Here is a 21,358-nt window from a genome sequence, read left to right as displayed (position 1 = left end):
AATCTGAATCTCCATCAACAGGAAAAGAGAATAAATCGTAGTACATTCATAATAGACTCCTACTGAGCAACTAAAAGGAACTAAGAACTGGCACATGCAACAATGCAGACGAATCTCACAAACATCTTCTTGGGCAAAAGAAAGTAGACACAAAAGATTACACACCAGTGGCGTCTATTCTTTCAAAAAAAGGAAAAACGAATCTGTGGCATTAGAAAATGAACCTCTAGGTTAAGAGGGGATTGATTGGAAAGGGCACAGGGAATCTGGCAGGCGAGATGGAAATGTTCTTTATCAAGATTTGGGGTAGTAGTTTCATAGATGTATATAGTTATTAAAACTCAAAGAATCAAACATTTAAGATCTGCATATGTAAATATATGCAAATTAGGCTTCAATAAACATGAACTTGTAGGTGTTTTAAAAGCACAAGTTAAAGGTTTCCCTCATTCCCAATTCTGATGTTCTCCCTTTCACCTCTCTGCCTGCCACCCAACTATTTGCAGGGTGTGCAGAGCAACATGAAAAGAAAGCAGACTTATGTACCATATCTTGGGTGATTTCTTTAAATTTGAAAGAAATGAATGAAAACTCAGATTATTCTTACTTAAAAAATAAAAAGCTGTTCTCACCGGGGGCAAGAGAACTATAGAAAGAAAGCCCCCTACGACCATCCTCGACACATACAGAAGCCTCATTTCCTCCAAGAAACTGCCATTGTGTGCCTGAGGATGGCAGTGCCGAGATGCCTGGCTCCGATCTGCGGCAGCAGCTGGTGTTTGTGATTCAATACACAATGTGCATTACAAAGGGGTCCTTGTAAGCAGCAAAGATCTTGTTCATGTGTCTGATACCAAAACATCTGGCATATTCATTTACAAAGGAAAAGTAGGTGCACACAAAATTCTAAATGAGGAACACATGCTTTTTGATAGTATGAAGAAAATGCACCCAAAGCTGGGTCACACTGAACTAGTAGCAGAAGGCTAAAGGAGAAGATCTCTCCTCAAGGGATGCAGGTCAGGCTAAGGTGGGTAAGTTATATGACCCAGCCAGGCTACCTGCATTCTCCTTACCTTAAACTTCCCCAGGTATGTTCAAATGAGGACAAGATGACCAAGGGCTTTCCCTTGGGTGTTTATTACTTTGTACCATGAAAGCCATGCTGAATGGAACTGATGATTACAATAAGGATTCCCAGCTCAAGCGGGCATCCTTATGCGGAGAGACGGAACTAGCACTCATAGGTATCAAACGTGAGCCACATATGTCATTTTAAGTTTCTAGCAGCCACAATTAAAAAGTTTTTAGGATGGGTGTGGTGACTCATGCCTGTAATCCTAGCACTCTGAGAGGCCGAGGCGGGTGGATCATGAGGTCAGGAGCTTGAGATCATCCTGGCCAATATGATGAAACCCTGTCTCTGCTAAAAATACAAAAAAGTTAGCCAGGTGTGGTGGTGGGTGCCTGTAATCCCAGCTACTTGGGAGGCTGAGGCAGGAGAATGGCGTGAACCCGGGAGGCGGAGGTTGCAGTGAGCCAAGATCATACCACTGCACTCCAGCCTGGGCCACAGTGTGAGACTCCGTCTCAAAAAAAAAAAGTTTTTAAAAAGTGATATTTAACTTGAACACCCCAAATACTACATCAGCATATATAATTAGTACAAAAATTGTTAACGCGGTATTTTACTTTTTTGTACTAAGTGTTCAAAATCTGGCATAGAGTTTACCCTCACGGCTCATCTCAATTTGGAGTATTCCCATTTCAAACGCTCCATCGCCACCCAGGGCCAGTGACTGCTGTACTGAACGCACAGTACTGAACGACGCTTTGGTGTCACCTTCGTTGACTTTCCTGTGACAGAAATACTGCATTCCCTGTGTAAGGGATTTTGGGAGACTGACCCTGTGATTGACATAATGGAGAGAAAGATCATTTTGAAAGAGTGATGGGCTCGGTGGTAGAAGACATTTTTCCATGGTCACTGAGGAGGTAATTTTACAAGGGCTAATTGCTGTCTCTCCTACTTTCTATGGAAGGGCCTCGGATTCCAGGGACATGAGTTGCTCTTGCGAAGCAAGTCCTCTAGGCCACCAGTTCTCAGTGCAATCTCTGGCCCGTGGGGCCCTGAAATCCGTGAGGGGAACCATGAGACCAAAATTATTTTCATGACAATACTAAGATGCTGTTTGTCTTTTCTTTGTGTGGACATTTGCATGTATTGCAGAAGCTATGGTGGACGGAAGTGCTGGCACTGTAGCACAAATCGGTACAGTGGCTCCTAACTACAAGTCTACTAGCTGTCACTGTATTCTTCAGTACACTGCACTCACAGTCAAAACAAAACAAAACAAAACAAAACAAAGCAAAGCCAGTCTCACTCACATTTTAACAGGCTTACAGAAATGGAAAACAATGCCACTCTTCTCGCTCAATAATTTTTGGATAAAAATAGATATTTTTCATTAAAAAATAAAATTTACATTAACATGCAAGGTATCCATTATTGTTATTTTAAATGAATGAATCAACACTTTGAAAGTTTCTCAGTTTAAATATCTAATGTGGTAAATATCAACAGATACAACCCACATAGTCTGAAGCTCTTCGGAATATTCAATGCTGTTTCAGAGTACAAAGGGGTCCCGAAAACAAAAAGTTTGAGAACTGCTAGTCTCCCCTGAACCTGGACTGATTTATTTCCATCCTCTGGTCAACAGCACACAGCATAATACATTTCACAAAGGGACTTCCTGTAGAGCCAAGTTTCTCCTGAGAGGCCTAACGATGAAAACAAGAGCACAAGAGCACTGTGTCATCTCTCCAGATCAAGCCTGTGACACATGCAGGATTCTCATGAAAGGGGAGGGGCACCACCTGGTGAAATATGAAGGGCCACAGGAACGGGTTGGCAGGAGAGGTGATTCTCACAGAGGCAGCCCATTTGCTGGGGAAGGAGGAATCTCCGGGCAGGGGGCAGGGGATCTTCTGCTCACTACCCTCCCAACACTCAGACAGCATGCACAACCTATGACTCCTCCTGGGCAGTAGGGGTTCGTGCAGTTCAACCACTCACAGCCCTCCCCAGACTGAGCAGAGTGCACGTTGACCAGGCAAGTCCCAAAACATAACTGTCTGGTGTACAAATCCATGCCACAATTCAGAGACACCGCAGAGTTACACAGTGGAAGTTCTCTCTGGTTGGCGCAAGTAAGAGGTGCCAGGGGAACAGACCATGCTGAGAAGACAGTAACCACATGGAGGACCTTGGCTTCCCTGTGCTTCCTCTACCTCTCGGGTGCTCCTTTATTAGCCGCTCCCGCGTTACCACTTGCATTCTGCCTCATCCTACACTCACTCTCGCAAGACCGCATCCCCCCTGTGGGGCTTGACAACTCCCAATTTTGATCTCAGCACCAGTTTTGCACCCATGTTTCTGACCATCTATCAGACAATGCCATCTGATGTCATACTGGTACCTCTGATTTCAACGTCCCTGAAATATCCTGCTCTGGTAGTTCATATCTCACAGACCCACCAACTGCCCAGACAGCCTCTAGTCCTCCACAACAGTAACCAAAAAGTTGGTAACTAAATGAATGGATTCTACAATTCTACCTCATCAAAGGCTTTCAAAAATCCTCACCATCTCCAGCCACATGACCGTCATTCAAGCCCTTATCCTCTCCTACATGGAACACGATACCAGCTTCCTAACTTGCTTCCCCACCTCCAATCTACCCCCACACTCCAGCAAACACAATGCCATGACTTTCTTAATGAGCAAATCCCATCACTACTTAAAAACTTGCAACAAGACCCTATTGCCTGCAGGATTAACACACTCCTCTGTGTGGGCCATAAGGCCCTTTACAACCCGATCTTGGCTCTGTTATTTCGTACATTGGGAATAATGCTTTGTGAGCTCCCTTTCTGATTAAAACATCCTCAAAGGTAGAAATGTCTCACTCATCTCCCTATCCCCCAAGCCTGATCTAATGACTAGTAAACAATGTCTGATATTTTGTTGATTCAATAAATGCTTTAGCAAAGCTTTTATGTGGAGCCTCCATACCACTTAGGCCACATTCAGACCTGAGCTTGTAAGCACTCAGTGTGCCTTCAAAGAGGCGAGTCATAAAGATGAGGAGAGATGTGGAATTAGCTGTGGGATTTTGCTACAAAGGATAACGTGATTTCTATACACGATTATCTCCCATAAACTAAGGAGTTTATATTCTTGTGATAAACATACCAGACCTTACATACCCGAGGTTATTGCCATGAGAGGCTCTGTGTGTATTCCCAAAAGACGGCCATTATTAAAAACATCTTTGTAATTGTCCTCAGAAACATACAGATTTTACAAGAAGCTCAAAAAGGCTGGTCTCATTTTATAAGCATCATTGCTCATTAACCCAAACTGTATTTCTAGCTTGATCATCCACTTTATTAACTAGGTTTGATCCAAATGACTAAATGACAAAAATTTGCCATCAGGGGAGTACACTGCTAAGAATGTGTGGAAATTCAATGATAAAACCAGACATATAATTCCATAGGAAGGCTTCCAGAAACGTGTGAAGCAGTGGCATACTCCTTGGAGCACAGTGACACAGTCACCCAAATTGAGAATTTTCAAAAGGCTAATACTGACCTAAACAAACACGTTTTAGCATTTCTTTAAGATGTGAAAATTATATCCTATATACACTGTGTGTGTACACACATATGTATATATATTTTATATACATACATCACTCAGCATCTATGCCCAGGGAGACCTGGAACTGACACACATCCCTTCTGTGTGAATGCATATATGTATATGCTAATATTGTGTGTGCATATTTAGGGCGGTTAGTCTGAGCGGCTGATAGACACAGACACACAATCTAAATGGAAGCCCGCTCCTGGGTCAGGGCTTGCTCCTCACCATAATGCTCTTGTACATGTTGCCGTTGTTGTCTTCCACACTGATGCGGATGATGCAGGTGTCTTCGTTCTGTTGGTTGTAAACAGGAGGCAGCACAGTCGAGGTAATGGATGTCACCGAGACAGAGCGCTTGTGGATTTTGGGGTTGTTGTTGCAGGACGGAGGGGAGGAGAGGGGGTTCATTAAGGAAGACATCCCTGAGGAATTTGTGTCCATGGAATGGATAGAAGAACAGGATGAGGAGGACTCAGAGAGCTGGAAGAGTAAACACACCCCAGAAGAAAACAGATTAGAACGCTGGTCAACAGCTTTGTAATTTTCAAAGCAGAGGTAGATATTAAGACTGATAGACTGCAGTTATTTCCTCCACAACAGCCCACAGCACACATGTATCTCATTCCTGGTGTAAGTACTCGAGTCCCCATCAGTGGTAGATGCCTATCGGTGACTCAGTGTGACCTAGTCACTCTATAACCACGTGAGGCAGAGCAGCTCTCTTTATTTCCCTAGGTTTTAGCTGTTCTTATGGAAGTTAACCAGCAGGTGGCAGCCGACACCAGAAACTGGAGGCAATATGGGTTCCCAAAGAAGTCAGAAGCTTACCGGGCTGGAGGAAAGCCTTACCAACAGTTGATTCAGTCCTACTGCAGTCAGATTTTGCAGTGGGAGAGAAAGTTTTGTATTTTTAGAAGTTTCTAAGAGAAGTACGCCAGATTATATGGCTCTGCATTGAATATTAGTGCTAGAAAGGCCTTGGACATCAACTAGTCCCATACCTGTTCTGCTGAGGAACCTGAGACCCAGGGAGAAAACTGGGGCTCCAGGTCCACACAGCTAGTTGACAGCACTCCTAGAACAGGAACCCAAGCTGATTCCCACTACCGAGTTCCCAGAGCAAGAACATGGCCAAGGCTCAGCCTGTGGCTGATAAGAAGAAGATGAATCAACATAATATGCCGCTACCTTGCTATGTTTAGCACTGTGGGGCTTATGATGAGCTTTCATATATCTTATCCCATTTTAATTCCACAACTGTCTTGTGAACAAAATGCAGAGCATTATAAAGACGAGGAGAATAAGATTGAGAACATAAAAGTGACTTGCTCAAGGGAAATACAGCCTTTAAGCAGCTTCACCACTTTCCACATTTGCTAGTAGAGCCAACTGTACACATTTTCATGATGTGTATCAAGGACAATTAAGAAATGGAGTGCTACAGTTAATGTGCTTTTCTGATTAATTACACATTTCTCATCCATGCAATACCAATAACCAAAGAAAGAGGTTATCGGAAGAGGTACTTTTAAAAATCATTAAATTGAACCATTTAAAATATCAATTCTTATTGTAGAAAATTATAAACAAATTCCTGGAATGACTGAAGCTAAATTATACCATGTTAATCCTATAAAATATTCTGGAAGTAATTTATAAAATAAATAACTTATGTCTTTCATATTTATCTGCCTTTCCATGGAAACAGTATAGAAGTTGAGCTTTCTGGTTATCAGGCTTCTGATTAAAATGGAGTCTATTATCTTATTTCCTGTAGATTTCCTCCTATGGCATAACTATACATTCAATTCTACTGCATGGTTAGTTTACAGCCAGCCAGCTGATGTGACAATTCTCATGGGTAGGGGTCTGATTGTGGCTCTATCATAATATGGTTTAGTTTTTGTTTTGGCTTTTGGGTTTTTTTCTTCCTTATGTTCCCAAGTGAATCAACTTAGTGGCTCAATTTGAGGACTGATGATGGATAAGTTAAAAGCATAAGTTTCTTTGCAGATATATTAGTTAAGGGGGTGCATTTTCCAATTAATCATTCGATTTTTTCACTTTCATGTTCCTCTATCCAAACTCTATTTCCTTTGTTAGATTTTTCTATGATTCTAGTGACATTTATAGTTAAGATAAAGCCTAGAATATGCCTGGGTTATAGCAGCTCTAAACAGACTGCCTGATGGGCCCCCAAATTCCTATTGAGAATTTAAGAAGTGAGGAGCAAGTGCAAAAATCAATGTTTAGAAATCATGATCAGGGGAATGAAGAAAGGAATGCAAATAAATTACCCTTCACCTTTAAGAGCAACCTCACAGTGTAGCCTGTGGGAAAAGAAGAATGACAGTCTGGAGGACTTTTGGAGAAGGCGGCTGTCACAGGCTCTCAGAGCAGGAAGGAAGTGTGGAGGTCAGCCCAGTCCAGCTATGTGCCAAGCAGGAGAACCAAGAGCCTTTCTAGCTAATATGCAGGGATTGTGCAGCCCAGGAACTACTTGCAACCAAGTGAATCACTCATGTTTAAGTCTACAGAAATGTATGACTCTGAGAAAGGTTCATCCAAAGAATAAAGAGTCATGACTTCTGCAAGAATTTAAAAAGCCAGTGTGATAAGGGATGGGACAGAAAAGATGAAGCAAGGGATGTGAAGGAGACAGCACACTGGGCTTCTGCACAGTTTTAAAAGGTACCATCTGGACCAATGTACATTTCCACTGTGCCACAAGGTGTGACTGTGATTCCATCTCCTTCCTGGAGAGACGGAGAAATCCCACAAAAATGTGGGCAATACCTCAGTTGTTACTTTCCTACAATGTCTACCATCAGAAATGGAGCCTACAAAACCTCCGAGGCTGTGAAAAAAGTGAATGTAGAGATGGCATTCCAGATTTTGACAGATTCAATTTGTATGTCAAGTCACAAAGAATGACTACATCCTGGGTTGACGAAAAATGCCTTTTGAGAGCATGGCCAGTCTGTAGGTGTCCACAAAAGCTTTCTTTCAACATTCAGAGCATGAATGATTGTATCCCTGGATTTCAAAGCAGAAAGGTGAGAAATCCAACTAGAGCAGTAAATTAGTCATCTCAGTTTGATGAATCCTGAATATGATGTTCTTCCTGGATTGGCCACATTATGACAAAGTCACTTGAGGGTTCCCCGATTACCACTGTTCTTTTAACTCCATGCGAAGCAACACACATGTCCCCTTGAAGAGCAGCAGATATAAATCGAAGGATGAAACCATTGCCAACATTCTACCTTACTGACCTATCCATAAGCTAATGAGCCAGAAGTCACTATGGAGTAAGCTTGGTTAGCCAGAAACCTTCCCCAAATGGTGCAAATTCTAGTTATGTCATAGTTGACTCTCTGATCCAAACCCTTCAACCAACAGATTGAAGCCGATGTGTACAGAAGATTAACATTGATATTGGTGGGGTGCAGTGGTTCATGCCTGTAATCCCAGCACTTTGGGAGGCCAAAGTGGGTGGATCACCTGAGGTCAGGGGTCTGAGACCAGCCTGGCCAACGTGGTGAAACCCCATCTCTACTAAAAATACAAAAATTATGCGGGCATGGTGGCACACGCCTGTAATCCCAGCTACTAGGGAGGCTGAGGCAGGAGAATCCCCTGAACTCAGGAGACAGAGGTTGCAGTGAGCCAAGATCACACCACTGCATTCCAGCCTGGGCAACAGAATGAGTGAGACTTCATCTCAAAAAAAAAAAAAAAAAAAAAAGAAGACTGGTCTTAAGATTTTAAGATTAAGATATTTTGGTTTTTAAATTTTTATTTATGCAGTCATGGAAGATAGAAACTCAAAGGAAACTCTTTTATCACCTCTCATCAGTTTCCTTTTTTCCAACATGGGAGGATGTATCCTTGTTACCAATCCCTCATCTTCCCCTGCATCTGTGCTCTTTGCACTGTGATTTCAGAGTTCCTCCCACTAAAATTGGAGCCTATTTCTCTGCTTCATTTACTTATGTGGAATGTGGCCACATGATCGCTTTAGCCAATAGAATGTTGGTTGATATGACTCAAGTAAAGGCTTGGTATGTGCTTGCGAGTTGGGCTTGCCCTCTTGCTTGTCCGTCTTAGCATGCTAGGGGCATGCCCTGGGTAGCCCGTTACTCCAAAAATAATGAGAGGCAAGTGGAGCAGACCTGGACCAAATATGTGGCCTAGTGTCAAGCCCAACCCAGATCAGCCACCAGCAGATGCGTAAGAGAAATAAATGGTGGTTGTTTTAAGTCACTGAGTTTTGGAGTGGCATGCTATACAACATTATTGTGATAAATGCTTAGCTAAGACAAAATATGGTACCAAGAAGCTGACACATCTCCGTCTCTGACTTTTTGCTCTTTCTAAGTAGTCCTACTTCCCCTAAATAACTCCAGTGCCTTAAGCTGTGGGTATAGAACAATGTTTCAAAGGCTGAATGAATAAACCAAACTGCTTAGTGCTTTTACACCTGTTTCTATTAGGAGTATGTCCCCAAATTGAACTCTTCTTTTGATGCCTGTTCAAAACATGACTTTCAAAATACTATAGAGTGATACACTTAAAAACAGACATTCCTTGCTGTGGTGCAGCAAATAGCATGTAGGTGCCTGTATTAGGAATTAAGAGAAAGGTTGAGTATATACCTTTTTTTGAGGCTCATCAGGGGTGTCCATGGGAGTAATGGAGCCCTCCTCAGCCTCTGAGTGGTTTGACTCGCAGGATGACACGCTGACAGAGTCCATGCTCTCACCAGAGCTCCCGCTGGCGGTGGACTTGGGCTGCTCTTTGGTGGGAGTGGGACTGGTGATCAAGTCAGACCCTAGAAACAGTCTGGAAAAAAACAGAATGCCAAGCATTTGAGCTGTTACAAATCTGGAATCCATGATTAAGCAAATATTTTGTGTTGATTAAGCCCTTGATGTTTTTTCAGTCTTGTGTGTTCTGTCATTATTATTTTAGGAGGGCATTCGCTATAAAGTTTCTAATAAATAGCAGTAAACATCTTGTCCCAAAAGAGTATTTCCAACTTCAAAGAACACCTAGATTATTCGGTAGTAATCTGAAGTCTTTCTAGGTCGATGGCCCTCTACATTTTAACAGTCTATGGGCCACCTTGGCAGGATCAAGACACCATCACCATACCCCCATCACTTCCTACCATAAAATGATCATCACAGGCTAAGAAAGGATGGCACTGCTTTGGGTAAGAAACCAAGGAGGAAGACTTCTATTTCCAACAATCTGTGAACTACAATATCCTAAACCCTTCCTCTATAAAACAGCTAGATAAGGAATATTAAAAACTCTTTTTAGTTGAGCTTGCAAGATAGGAAGGGAAATCCCTACAGGCCTTAAGTGAAAAAGGAACTGAAAACCAGAAGCATGTGAGCTAGTTCTGCAGCTGCTCTGGTGGGGGAGTGGGAGGTGCCAATCTTGGCAAAATAGTGATGTGGGTTTTAATGCACACGCAGGGCCCAAAGATGAGGATTTCTGTTTATGAAAGGTGAGGAGTTCGAACCAAAACTATATACAGCCAGGACCCACAAAGGGCTATACCCTTAGTAAAAAGACAGGCCAGAAAAGTATCTTTCTACTAGCATAGGAAGACAACAGGGAGCCTGTTTTCGCCTGCAAATGGAAAGAAGAAAAATGTCTCCTATGAAGTCATGTGAGCTGGGTCTGTGCCTCATTCCAATTTGCTATTTATGTGATCTAGGGGTTAGAAACTCTCAACCAGTGACACTGCTGGTAAACTAGACTTTTTCTTTAAAAAAAAAAAAAAAAGGAAAATCTTGCTAGAGGGATATACCTTCAGCCCAGGCTTCAGAGAATCCCCTGATAAAGATAAACTTGTGGTACAAAATTACAAAATACACACAAGGAAATATTCCACTGAAAGAGAGAGCCAACAGGCATAACAAAAAGCAGGCTTAGACTCCTGAGAACTTCAAATTTGAGAACTGTCAGAACAAAACTAATAATGTGCTTATTCATCCAACAAATATTTGCATGTCTCATAAGCCAAGCTACAAAATAAGTATGTTAGAAAATATTAAAAACATAGAAGAAGAAATTGAAAACTGGAGCTCAGAGCAAGAGATTCTAATAAAGGAAGAATATAATTTGAAAAACATTTCACCTCTAAGTGAAAAAGGTGGTGACTTAAATTTAAAACTCAGTGGAAGGATTAAATAACTTGAAGAAAAAAATCATGAACTAGACGACAGATCTGAAGAATATCCTCAAAAATCATCATCAAAAGATAAAAACATAGAAAGAACAGTGAAAAGATATTGAGAAAGCAGTAAGAAAGCCCCACATATGTGTAAGAGGAGTTCCAGAAGACATGGAGAGGATGGAAGAAGGCCCATATCAGAAGAGATGGTGGCTGAGAGGATTCCAGACTTGGTGAACCATAGGAATCCTCCCATCCAAGAGCCACATCCTGAATAGGGTAAGACTACACTCTCACTTAAACTGGTATATCAAAGACAAAAGGAATTCTTAACATCAACAGGGGGCCGGGCACAGTGGCTCTCAAAGTGTTCCCAGTACTTTGGGAGGCTGAGGCAGGCTGAGTTCAGGAGTTCAAGACCACGCCAGGCAACATGGTGAAACCCCATCTCTACTAAAATACAAAAAAATTAGCTGGGTGTGGTGCTATGTGCCTGTAATCCCAGGTACTCAGGAGGCTGAGGCACAAGAATTGCTTGAATCCAGGAGGCAGAGGTTGCAGTGAGCCGAGATCATGCCACTGCACTCCAGCCTAAGCAACAGAGCAAAACTCTTTTGAAAGAAAGAAAGAAAGAAAGAAAGAAAGAAAGAAAGAAAGAAAGAAAGAAAGAAAGAAAGAAAGAAAGAGAGAGAGAAAGAAAGAAAGAGGAGAAAGAAAGAGAGACAGAAAGGAGAGAAGGACAGAAAGAAAGGAAAAGAAAGAAAGAAAAGAGACAGAAAGAAAGAAAAAGAAAGAAAGAAAGAGAAAGAAAGAAAGAAAAAGAAAAAAGCAAGCAAGCAACAGGGATGGGAACATAAGACAGAGGAATAGTAATTAAGCAGATATCAAACATCTCAAAAGCAACCATGGAAGTCAAAAGACACTGAATAATATCACCAAAGTGCTGAGTGAAATTAATAGTTTTGAATCCTATACCCATCTAATATAATTCTAAGAAGGACAGCAAAATAAAGACTTTCTCAGACTAATACTGAGAGGGTTTACCATTAACTGATGATACCACAAGTAGTGGTAAAAGGAGGGCAGGAGTCAGATGTAAGAAGGAATGGCATGCAAGACAACTAGCAAGTGGGCTGAACCTAAACAAGTACTGACTATAAAATAACAATAATAGAAATATTGAAGATGAACTTGATTTTTTATTAAATATTTTCAGAATTATATGCTTGAATTCCAAGAGCTCAAGCATATTTTTGCTCTGCCTCATCTCCACCCTGCTATCTCCAGCCCCATTTTCCATGTCTTCCTTTTATAACCCTCCAAGTATCACAGGGACTATAGGGGTATGAGCTAAACTCTGATCACAGAAGCAAAAATAATGCCCTTGTCTTACCGCTCCATAAATTACAAGGTAGATCTTTGAAGGATGTCAACTAGTGGTCCTCCATCCATTATCTCATCAGAGTCTCTAGCGTTCTTCCATTTCTACAATTCAATAAGGTCCTGCTTTGTCCTGCTTTGTGAAGGTTCATTCTGACTCAGTAGCAGGCATCTCTGACTTTCAAGGCCTAAGCACCCAAAGTTTTCCCCAACCTCTTTGGATGATGAGCCATTAAATGTGGGAACAGCAAAAATACATTTTCCAGATTTGTAAACATGCTAAGAAGATCATGAAACCTTTTGAAAATAATGGTATGCAAATATCCTTGTATGTACAAGAAATAAGATGGGGGCATATGACCTCCTTTCATAACAGAAGCTCAAACTCAACTGCAGATACCAAGGGTTATCCCAGCAAGATTTTACTAATAAGAGATGTACTGAGTGCCTACCACACTTTGTGAAGGACATAGCACCCTCACGGTCCTGCCCTCTCTGGATTTCACAGTAAATGTTTTCATAGGACTGAACACTTGTCTGTGTCAGTGAAGAGAGAGGATCCAGAGGTATTACAGCACCCACCACAAAACATATAGATCCCAGGCTTGGAGAGGAGTACAGAGAAGCAGTAGCATAGAAATGAGGATGGGGAGAAGGCAGGAGGACAGAGGTAGCGGCACTCGGGATTAGGCCTGCCTGCATTGAGCATTTTTGTTTTTTTCCTTAAGAACCTCTGACTACCATAGTGAGTCCAGAAGCTCCCAATTCCTTCTGCTGCCTCAGTTAGCAGAGTGGACACCCAGGATCCCCTGCATGTCTGGACTCCTCTATCAGGGAGCTGATTCCCTGTGCACATGCCAGTCTTACCAGCTGACAAGGCATGGTCAGTCCCCTCAGATTATCTCAGTAGTTTATTCCCCCATATCTGCAAAGATGAAAAGACAGCAAAATACTATGAAAAATTTCCTCAAGAGCTGACTCCAAAAGCTCATAAATTTAGAGTTCAGCAGGGCCAGAATAGCCATCTGAACAAAGAGAGGGTGAGCAAAACACAGGATTATCTTCCAGATGCTTTCTACTAAAGCGCATGTTCCAACCCATCCACAATGCCTCATATCATCTGATGGCAGGTAGCAGCCTGCATGGCCGCTGGTGGTGGGAGACCTTGCTATCCGTGTCCAACAGAGGTCTTTATGTTACACCGGGGACATGGTAACACTCGAGGTCATGTGCCATCCCTGCCTCTGTGTCTCAATGTGACTCACTGAGGTAGGTGGAGAGACAGTGCTGGGAACTATCAAATGCCCATAAAGACAGTCGGAATCCTGATCCCCCCAAATCCTCAAAAAGATATTAACTAATTAATTTCATTAAAAATAATGGTGACTTTTCAGGCACATATTGAAAGTTAGACACTGAATATATATACACATACACACACACAGCATGCATGTATACATATATATACACATATATATATAGTTGTTGTTTTGTTTGGTTTTGTTCTTCGAGACAGGGTCTCGCCCTGTCATCCAGGCTGGAGTGCAGCGGCACAATCATAGCTCACTGTAACATTGAACTCCTGGGCTCAGGCAACCCTCCCACCTCAGCCTCCCGAGTAGCTGGGACTGCATGCATGGACCACAATGCCTAGTTAATACTTGAAGTGATTTTTCTGTAGAGACAGGATCTCACTACATTGTCCAGGCTAGTCTCAAACTGCTGGCCTCAGGCAATACAACTGCAAGCATGATAGACAAGGTTCCTGTTCTCAGGTTGCTTACGTTCCACCGGAGGAAGCAGCTAACATGAATGAGAATGAGGGGTGGACAGCAACATTAGAAAGGGTTCTCTCTTGGCACATAACATTTTTGCTAATATTTGAAGGAGCCAGCCATGAAGAAAGAGCATTTCAGGCCAGACACAGCCAGTGCAAACGTCCTCGACACTGGTGAACAGAGGGCAATGCTGTGAGAGAGGGAAGGCTGCAGGTTAAATCACGTAAGGCCTAGTAAACCAGGATACAGAGTTTGGGTTTTATTTTAAAATAAAAGCTATAGGGGTTTTTATACAGGAAGCAACATAATCTGGTGTACATGTTAAAAGACAACCTAGCTATTTAGTAGAGAATGAATGGTTGGTAAGGGGCAGCCAGAAGACAGTGAAGATGTTACTGGAGTGATCCAGGAAGGAGAAGATGGTGATTCACGACAGAGAAGGCAGTGGAGAATGAACTTAGCAAATGCTTTGAGTTCATGACAGAAGGATAAACAGCTTAACAAATGAGCGGAGTGCTCTTCACTTTCACCCTGGCTCAAGGTCATCCTGTTGAAGACATCTCCACTCACGACTCTGATGGGACCCTCTTGGAGCCCCAGAACCCCTGGGGGACACTCACAGGCTGAGTCTCTTCACCATGCTCTTCCGAGGCTTGGGCGAGGTGGTGCTGGCGTCGGCAGCTGCTTCAATCTCACATGACAGGGCATAGCTGAGAAAGAGAAGGGGGCTCCATGAGGTCAAAGTTAGAGAATTGAAAAACAGATTTAAATTCACACAATGTGCTGGTTTTGTTTTAGAGAAGGCTCTTTGTTCAAAGTAAAGTTATATACAAACCTTGTTCTATCATAAACATCAGGGGGTACTGACTTAATGGCCCGATTTGACACATTTATCTTACGTGCTTCCTCCCTCACCTCCACTGGCATATGGATTGAGGCTATTGAATTCTGCGTGTTTCAAATACAAGGATATATGCACTTTGGCAGCATCAAAAACTAACTCCATTCTGATCAGTCTCATCCCACTGCTAGGCCAGGGGAATAATCTTCCTTCCTCTACCTCCCCTTCCTATTTCTTCTCTACTACCTCCTTCCTACTCTTCTGTATGTGTGTGTGTGTGCACATGCACATATGACTTAGTTTTATCCAAAGAAAATGAAAAGACTTTTGTAATCTATCTGCTCGTCAATGAATAGACATAGGCAATTACATTACTGATAAAGATATATATATATGTTTATTTATTTTAGTAGAGATGGGGTTTCACCACATTGGCCAGGGTGGCCTACAAATATTTTTTTAAATTTTTTAATTGCCAAAACATCCTCAATTTAAAATGCCCCAGGTTCAGACCTCTATCTGCCAGGCAGATATAACGAACACAAGCACAAGAGGAATTTATATGTGATTCCAATTGTCTTTTACGAAAGCTCGTAGCTCTAGACAGTAGATGTATTTCGTTACTGGGTAGGTGGGGAAGGGTGCCCGACATTATACAGCCATCTTCAGAGCTTACTTAGGCTGTAGAGTCAGGCAGACCTGAGTTTGAATCCAAATGCTGTCATTAATTCATTCCAATACTTCTCTAAACATCATTTTTTTTTTGTCAATACTTATTTTGCTGTCAATTTCACTCTCCCTTATGATAAACTTCCAAAGAAATTCCCTGGGCTAGGGTAGGGATGGGCCAACTTCTTCTGTAAAGGACCACATAGTATTTTAGGCTTTGTGGGCCATATGGTCTCTGTTGCAAATACTCAACTCTGTCTTTAAGGCATGAAAGCAACCACAGATGAGATGTAAATGAATGGGCTGTGTTTCAATAAAATCTTATTTATGTAGATACTGAAATTTGAATTTCAAATAACTGTTTCATGTCACAAAATATTCTTTTTTTGTTTTTTTCGCCCCAATCATTTAAAAATGTAAAAACAGGCAGTGGGCCACATATGGCCTGCAGACCAATCTGCCAACCAGCAGGCTACAGGACAGGGATGAGCTGGGCCAGTGGGCAGGGCACTCAAGTGAACGTGCCTTTCTATGCCCACCCCACTATTTTGAAACTGTTCCTTGTGTCCCTGCCACACCTGAGTTATCACTGTTCCTCCAAATGCCAAGCATGTCAGGCCACCAAGTTTTGCTTGTGTTCTCTCTTGGTCTGGAACGTTATTTTCCAGTTCTTCTTTGTTATTACGGCAAAATCTTGTTTCTCTTTTTTTTTATTGTCTCTCTTTTTAATATTTCCAGCCTAAATATTAATGCCTTTATATTTTCCTTATTTTCCCCAATTCTTCCCATAGGTTCTGTAGCAATGTAGTTACCCATCATATTTCAATGCCTCATGAGTCTCTCACCCCCTCTAGGTTGAAAGCTCCCTGGAAAGGTACCATCAATTAACAGGAATGACAAACACGGTGACAATGGTGGTGGTGATAACACTAAGGACACGCATTCTAACAAAGCAATCCCACAGAAGATCTTAGTTACGCCTCACAAACAAACACTCTACAGATGAGCATCCTGAAGATAGGGAGGAACAAATGACTTGTTAAGGTTACAAAGATAAATCATTGGCCAAGCAAGAGTCTGAAAGTACATCTTGATGCTATCACCTCAGCTTTTCCTGCCACACCATGCGCCTTTGAAAACCAAGGACCTGGAACCTAGCAGCTGCTCACTAAATAGTTGTTGAATAAATGACCCGGCGAGGTATTAAATGCAGCATTTTTCTTGCCAACGCTTCAGTTCTCCCCTGATGAAAGACAGGTGAGCCCACCTCTCCTCTTCTGTCAGGAGCTGCTGCCTCTGGAACCACTGGATGAACTTTGGGTCTGGGGTCATGCAGTAGCTGTTGCAGGCAGACTGTAAGAGCTTTATCTGGGCGATCACTTCAAATTCCTAAAGCAGACAGGATACCAAAAATTTAAACAAAAAAAAAAAGACTGGATAATAAGGCCAACCAAATATAGATCTTTTCAACATGAAAATATACCACACTAGGATAAAAGATGAAGAAAACCATCTAGGAGGATTCTGAAATACTGCTTCCTTAAAAATAAAGGAGCTAACTCAAACTCTCCAAAGTCCTTGTATGCTTTAATTTTTAATCCTCTTTTCTCCTTGAAAAAGCAATTTATAGGAATAAAACAAGCTACCAAAGCAACCCAAACTGGTCACTATGTAAAGTCCCAGTGGTTTCCTTTTTCTCTTTTTCACTTTCATCCTTGGAATAGAAAAATGATTTTTAAGGTTGTAAGTACTTCATAAATATATGAAAAATTTCTATTCATATTTCTTAAAAAAAAAAAGAAAGAAAACAAATACTTTAATCAGGGAGCTCCCAAGTTCCCCATCCCCATCTTCTTCAACCTTTATCCCTCAATAAATAAGTTTTGGTAGGGCTGAGTATCTAAACAGTCCTAGGTCTCATAAAATTGAATGTTTAGATTTCCTGAATCCTTGGGTTTTTACTATGCCACTAAATCATTTAACTAAGTCTTTTAAAACTCACAGAGAGGCAAATACATAATTATGTTGAAAATTATTTATACTTCTTTGGATGTTTCAATAAAAAAAATTTAACTCAGCAATGGGTATAAGTTTTAGGTTTAGGTTTTACAGTCAAACTTTCCAAAAGTTTAATATCCTAGTCTAAAAAGGAAAGAGATTACCAACCAGGGTTATTCTGAAGTTAAATGACCGAGAGGGGAACTGAGGGGGCAATAACTGAATTTATTATCATTACAGGACATGACAGAAGTAACTCAAGAACTGGCAGATTCTCCAAATCGTAACTTTCCATCCAGTGACCTCAGCCCTTGGTCTCAGTATCCTCAAGGAATATCTACCATCATGCTAAAGAAAAAAGGATCATCTATAAGGGACAGAAAATTTACATTTGTCCAGGTTAGTATCTTGTTACTGAAGAGCCCAGCTTGGTTTAGTTCCTCTATGCCTTTTTGGTTTTAACTTCAATGTCATTTTCTCCTGGAAGTTTCTCTGGCCCTACAAGTTGGAGATAGATACCCCAACTACATACTTCTCTAATACCCACGACTTCTGCTTACAAACCCTTGTCAGGTTGTATTACAACTGCCTATTTATTTGTCTACCTCTCTCCTGGATTGTGAACTTTATGAGGGCTGGGAGCTCTGGTCTTTCTCTGCTGTAATTCCCAAACCCCCTACATAAAGTAGACAGTCAATATTTGTGGAATGTGAAAGTACCAAAGAATAATGAGAATACTACAGGGTAAAGTTATTATTTTGCTCACTTATTTTCCTTTGAGTCTTTTAAATATCTATTTAAATATACCATTTGAATACAAAAATCAGAAAAATTTCAAGAATGTTTTATCTTGAATAGCACAGTTCAGAACTGTGCTGTCCACAGAAAGACTGAAATTGATGTTGAGCACCCCTTCCTATGCTGACAGGAAAGGAAAAGAATAACTACCTACACCTAAGACAAAGACTATTTCCTTTCCTCTCTCGAGTAGACCCACGAGAGTTTACCATCTTTATTAACTCTTCTATGTCACTTGCTCATCGGAAACCCCTTATCCTTAATAGGGTAAACCTGGTTTTTATTTTAATTGGCAAATTAAAAAACTGTTTGTATTTATGGTGTGCAACATGATGTGCAACATGATGTTCTGAAACATGTACATACCGTGGAATGGCTAACTCAAGCTAACATACGCATTACTTCACATATTTATTTGTGGGGAGAATACTTAAAGTCTACTCTCTTAGTAATCTTCAAGTATAAAATACATTGTTATTAATTATAGGGGTGAGCCAGCTATTGCTGAAACTAATTGTAAAGGAGATAAGGAGTGGACAGGGAAGAAGTGTGGGCTTTGGTGCATCACGACAGGATGAGAACCCTGGCTTTGCCACCAAGAGATTCTGGTCCAGTAATTAAATCTCTTGAGTCCTAGCTTCCTCACTTTTGAATTGAGGATGATAAAACCCACCTCATAAGGCTAGTGGGGGATAACGTATAGGAGCATGCCAAGCAAAATGGTCTATGATAAACGTTCAATAGGTGGTAACTCATTTTTTTCTGCCTCTACAAAGAAACTTAAGTCCCCATTTATTTCATTTTTTTCATGGTCAGACAAAGGAAAACAGAAAACCACAGCCAATCAACTCTACTTACCCTTCTCCTTTTCTCAAAGTTTATCAGTCCACCCTGAAAGAAATTTTAATAAAAAGTGTGACCAACCAAGCTCCTTTAAAACACAGCCTTATGTTGCTGTAGGTCACATTAAAATAGATTAAAGGGGTGATAAAGTCACAGTTATCAATGATCCTGTAATTATGGCTACTGTGGAAGAAGAGAATCCTGTTTTGCTTTAAAAAATGTAATTTATTATTAAAAGGCAGGATAGGCAGAAAGTCTTCTCTTGAAACGTCTGAAACCAACTAAAATAGTAATGATAAACAATTACAAATCAGGATCCAAAGACACTTGCAGAAGCAGTAAAGATAAAAGCTAGAGTAAATATTCCATTACCCTTTTTTCCCTTACCAAAAGCAACTAAAACAGATGGTCATTGACTCATATGGTTTATCAAAAGGGAAGTCATTTCTCCATAGCATCATGAAAAGTTAAGTTTCAATTCTTCATCCCCTCAGCTCCTATTCTCAGTAGGCTGAATTTAACTTCTCAATCTTTGATTACTCCCCAAAATTCCCCAACGCTGATGGGTGTTTCCTGAGATAAGCTGAGGAAGAGGATGTGAAGAGACACAGAGGTCAGGAAATACAAAATGAATAAACATGTCCTCAACACTGTGGCAAATCCAAAGGTAGGTAGATCTATGCAAAATAACTTCTACTTCTTCTAATTAAGATACAGTAAAAGCAGGCTGGTTGCATATGATAACCAGGGGGTAGGATATGCTGAAATAGACAAGCAATCTTTCAATCTCATCTCCAATTTGAAATTTCTTCTTCACTTATTATTTTATTGCTGCTACTAACAAGTTGTTTGTCTGAGTTTTCATGTATTTTCCCTTTCAGAGAAGAGGGGGATGAAGGCAGTAGGGGGGTAGAGAGGGGGAACAGAGAGGAAGAGGGAGGGGGCACAGAGAGAAAGAGACAGAGAGAGAGAAAAATACCCCGCAGCAATACAAAAGAAAACAGCAATACAAAAAGAAAAGCACATTTGAAAAATCACAAATTTGACTAACTCCCTACCCCACCAAGCAGTCCTACTCAACATTAAAGTCTTGAGGGTTTTTTTTGTTGTTTGTTTGTTTGAGACCGAGTCTCACTCTGACGCCTAGGCTGGAGTGCAATGGCAGGATCTCAGCTCACTGCCACCTCCGCCTCCCAAGTTCAAGTGATTCTCCCGCCTCAGCCTCCAGAGTAGTTGGGAGTATAGGTACACATCACCGTGCCCGGCTAATTTTTGTATTTTGGTTTTGTTTGTTTGTTTGAGGCGGAGTCTTGCTCTGTCGCCCAGGCTAGAGTGCAGGGGCACAATCTCAACTCACTGCAACCTCCGCCTCCCGGGCTCAAGCAATTCTTCTGCCTCAGCCTCCTGAGTAGCTGGGACTACAGGCATGTGTCACCATGCCTGGCTGATTTTTGTATTTTTAGTAGAGATGGCGTTTCACCATATTGGCCAGGCTGGTCTCAAACTCCTGACATCGTGATCTGCCCGCTTCAGCCTCCCAAAGTGCTGGGATTACAAGTGTGAGCCACCGCGCCCAGCCTAATTTTTGTGTTTTTAATAGAGACAGGGTTTCACCACGTTGGCCAGGCTGGTCTTGAACTCCTGACCTCAGGTGATTTGCTTGCCTTGGCCTCCCAAAGTGCTGGGATTATAGGCATGACTCACCGCGCCTGGCCTTAAAGTCTTGTTCAAACCCAAACCTACTCCTTCATAAGCCCTTTTCATCACAACCCCTCATAAGAGTTAATTGTGGGCCAAGTGCGGTGGCTCAACGCCTGTAATCCCAGCACTTTGGGAGGCCAAAGCGGGAGGATCACCTGTGGTCAGGAGTTCAAGACCAGCCTGACCAACATGGTGAAACCCTGTCTCTAGTAAAAATACAAAAATTAGGCTGGGCGCGGTGGCTCATGCCTGTAATCCCAGCACTTTGGGAGGCTGAGGTGGGCAGATCACGAGGTCAGGAGTTCGAGACCAACCCTGTTTCTACTAAAAATACAAAAAATTAGCCGGGTATGGTGGTGCCTGTAATCCCAGTTACTCGGGAGGCTGAGGCAGGAGAATTGCTTGAACCCAGGAGGCAGAGGTTGCAGTGAGCCAAGATCATGCCA

At 41.7% G+C, this 21,358-nt stretch overlaps 1 protein-coding gene across 5 annotated transcripts in view; it reads right to left on the bottom strand.

Annotated features, from left to right (window-relative positions):
- RGL1 (ral guanine nucleotide dissociation stimulator-like 1) overlaps nt 1–21,358 on the bottom strand; it is a 299,547-nt gene that overhangs the window by 6,731 nt on the left and 271,458 nt on the right. For all 5 annotated transcript variants that reach the window (XM_011995346.1, XM_011995343.1, XM_011995345.1 and 2 more), the window contains 5 exons: nt 19,227–19,259; nt 16,840–16,961; nt 14,683–14,772; nt 9,373–9,559; nt 4,940–5,194 (listed from right to left, as the gene is read on the bottom strand). In XM_011995346.1, coding sequence (XP_011850736.1) covers nt 4,940–5,194; nt 9,373–9,559; nt 14,683–14,772; nt 16,840–16,961; nt 19,227–19,259 — 687 coding nt within the window. The remainder of the gene's footprint in view (nt 1–4,939; nt 5,195–9,372; nt 9,560–14,682; nt 14,773–16,839; nt 16,962–19,226; nt 19,260–21,358) is intronic.

Source organism: Mandrillus leucophaeus, unplaced genomic scaffold, assembly GCF_000951045.1.
Source record: "Mandrillus leucophaeus isolate KB7577 unplaced genomic scaffold, Mleu.le_1.0 Scaffold484, whole genome shotgun sequence".
Taxonomy (NCBI): domain Eukaryota; kingdom Metazoa; phylum Chordata; class Mammalia; order Primates; family Cercopithecidae; genus Mandrillus; species Mandrillus leucophaeus.
This window is presented reverse-complemented; position numbering and strand designations above follow the sequence as displayed.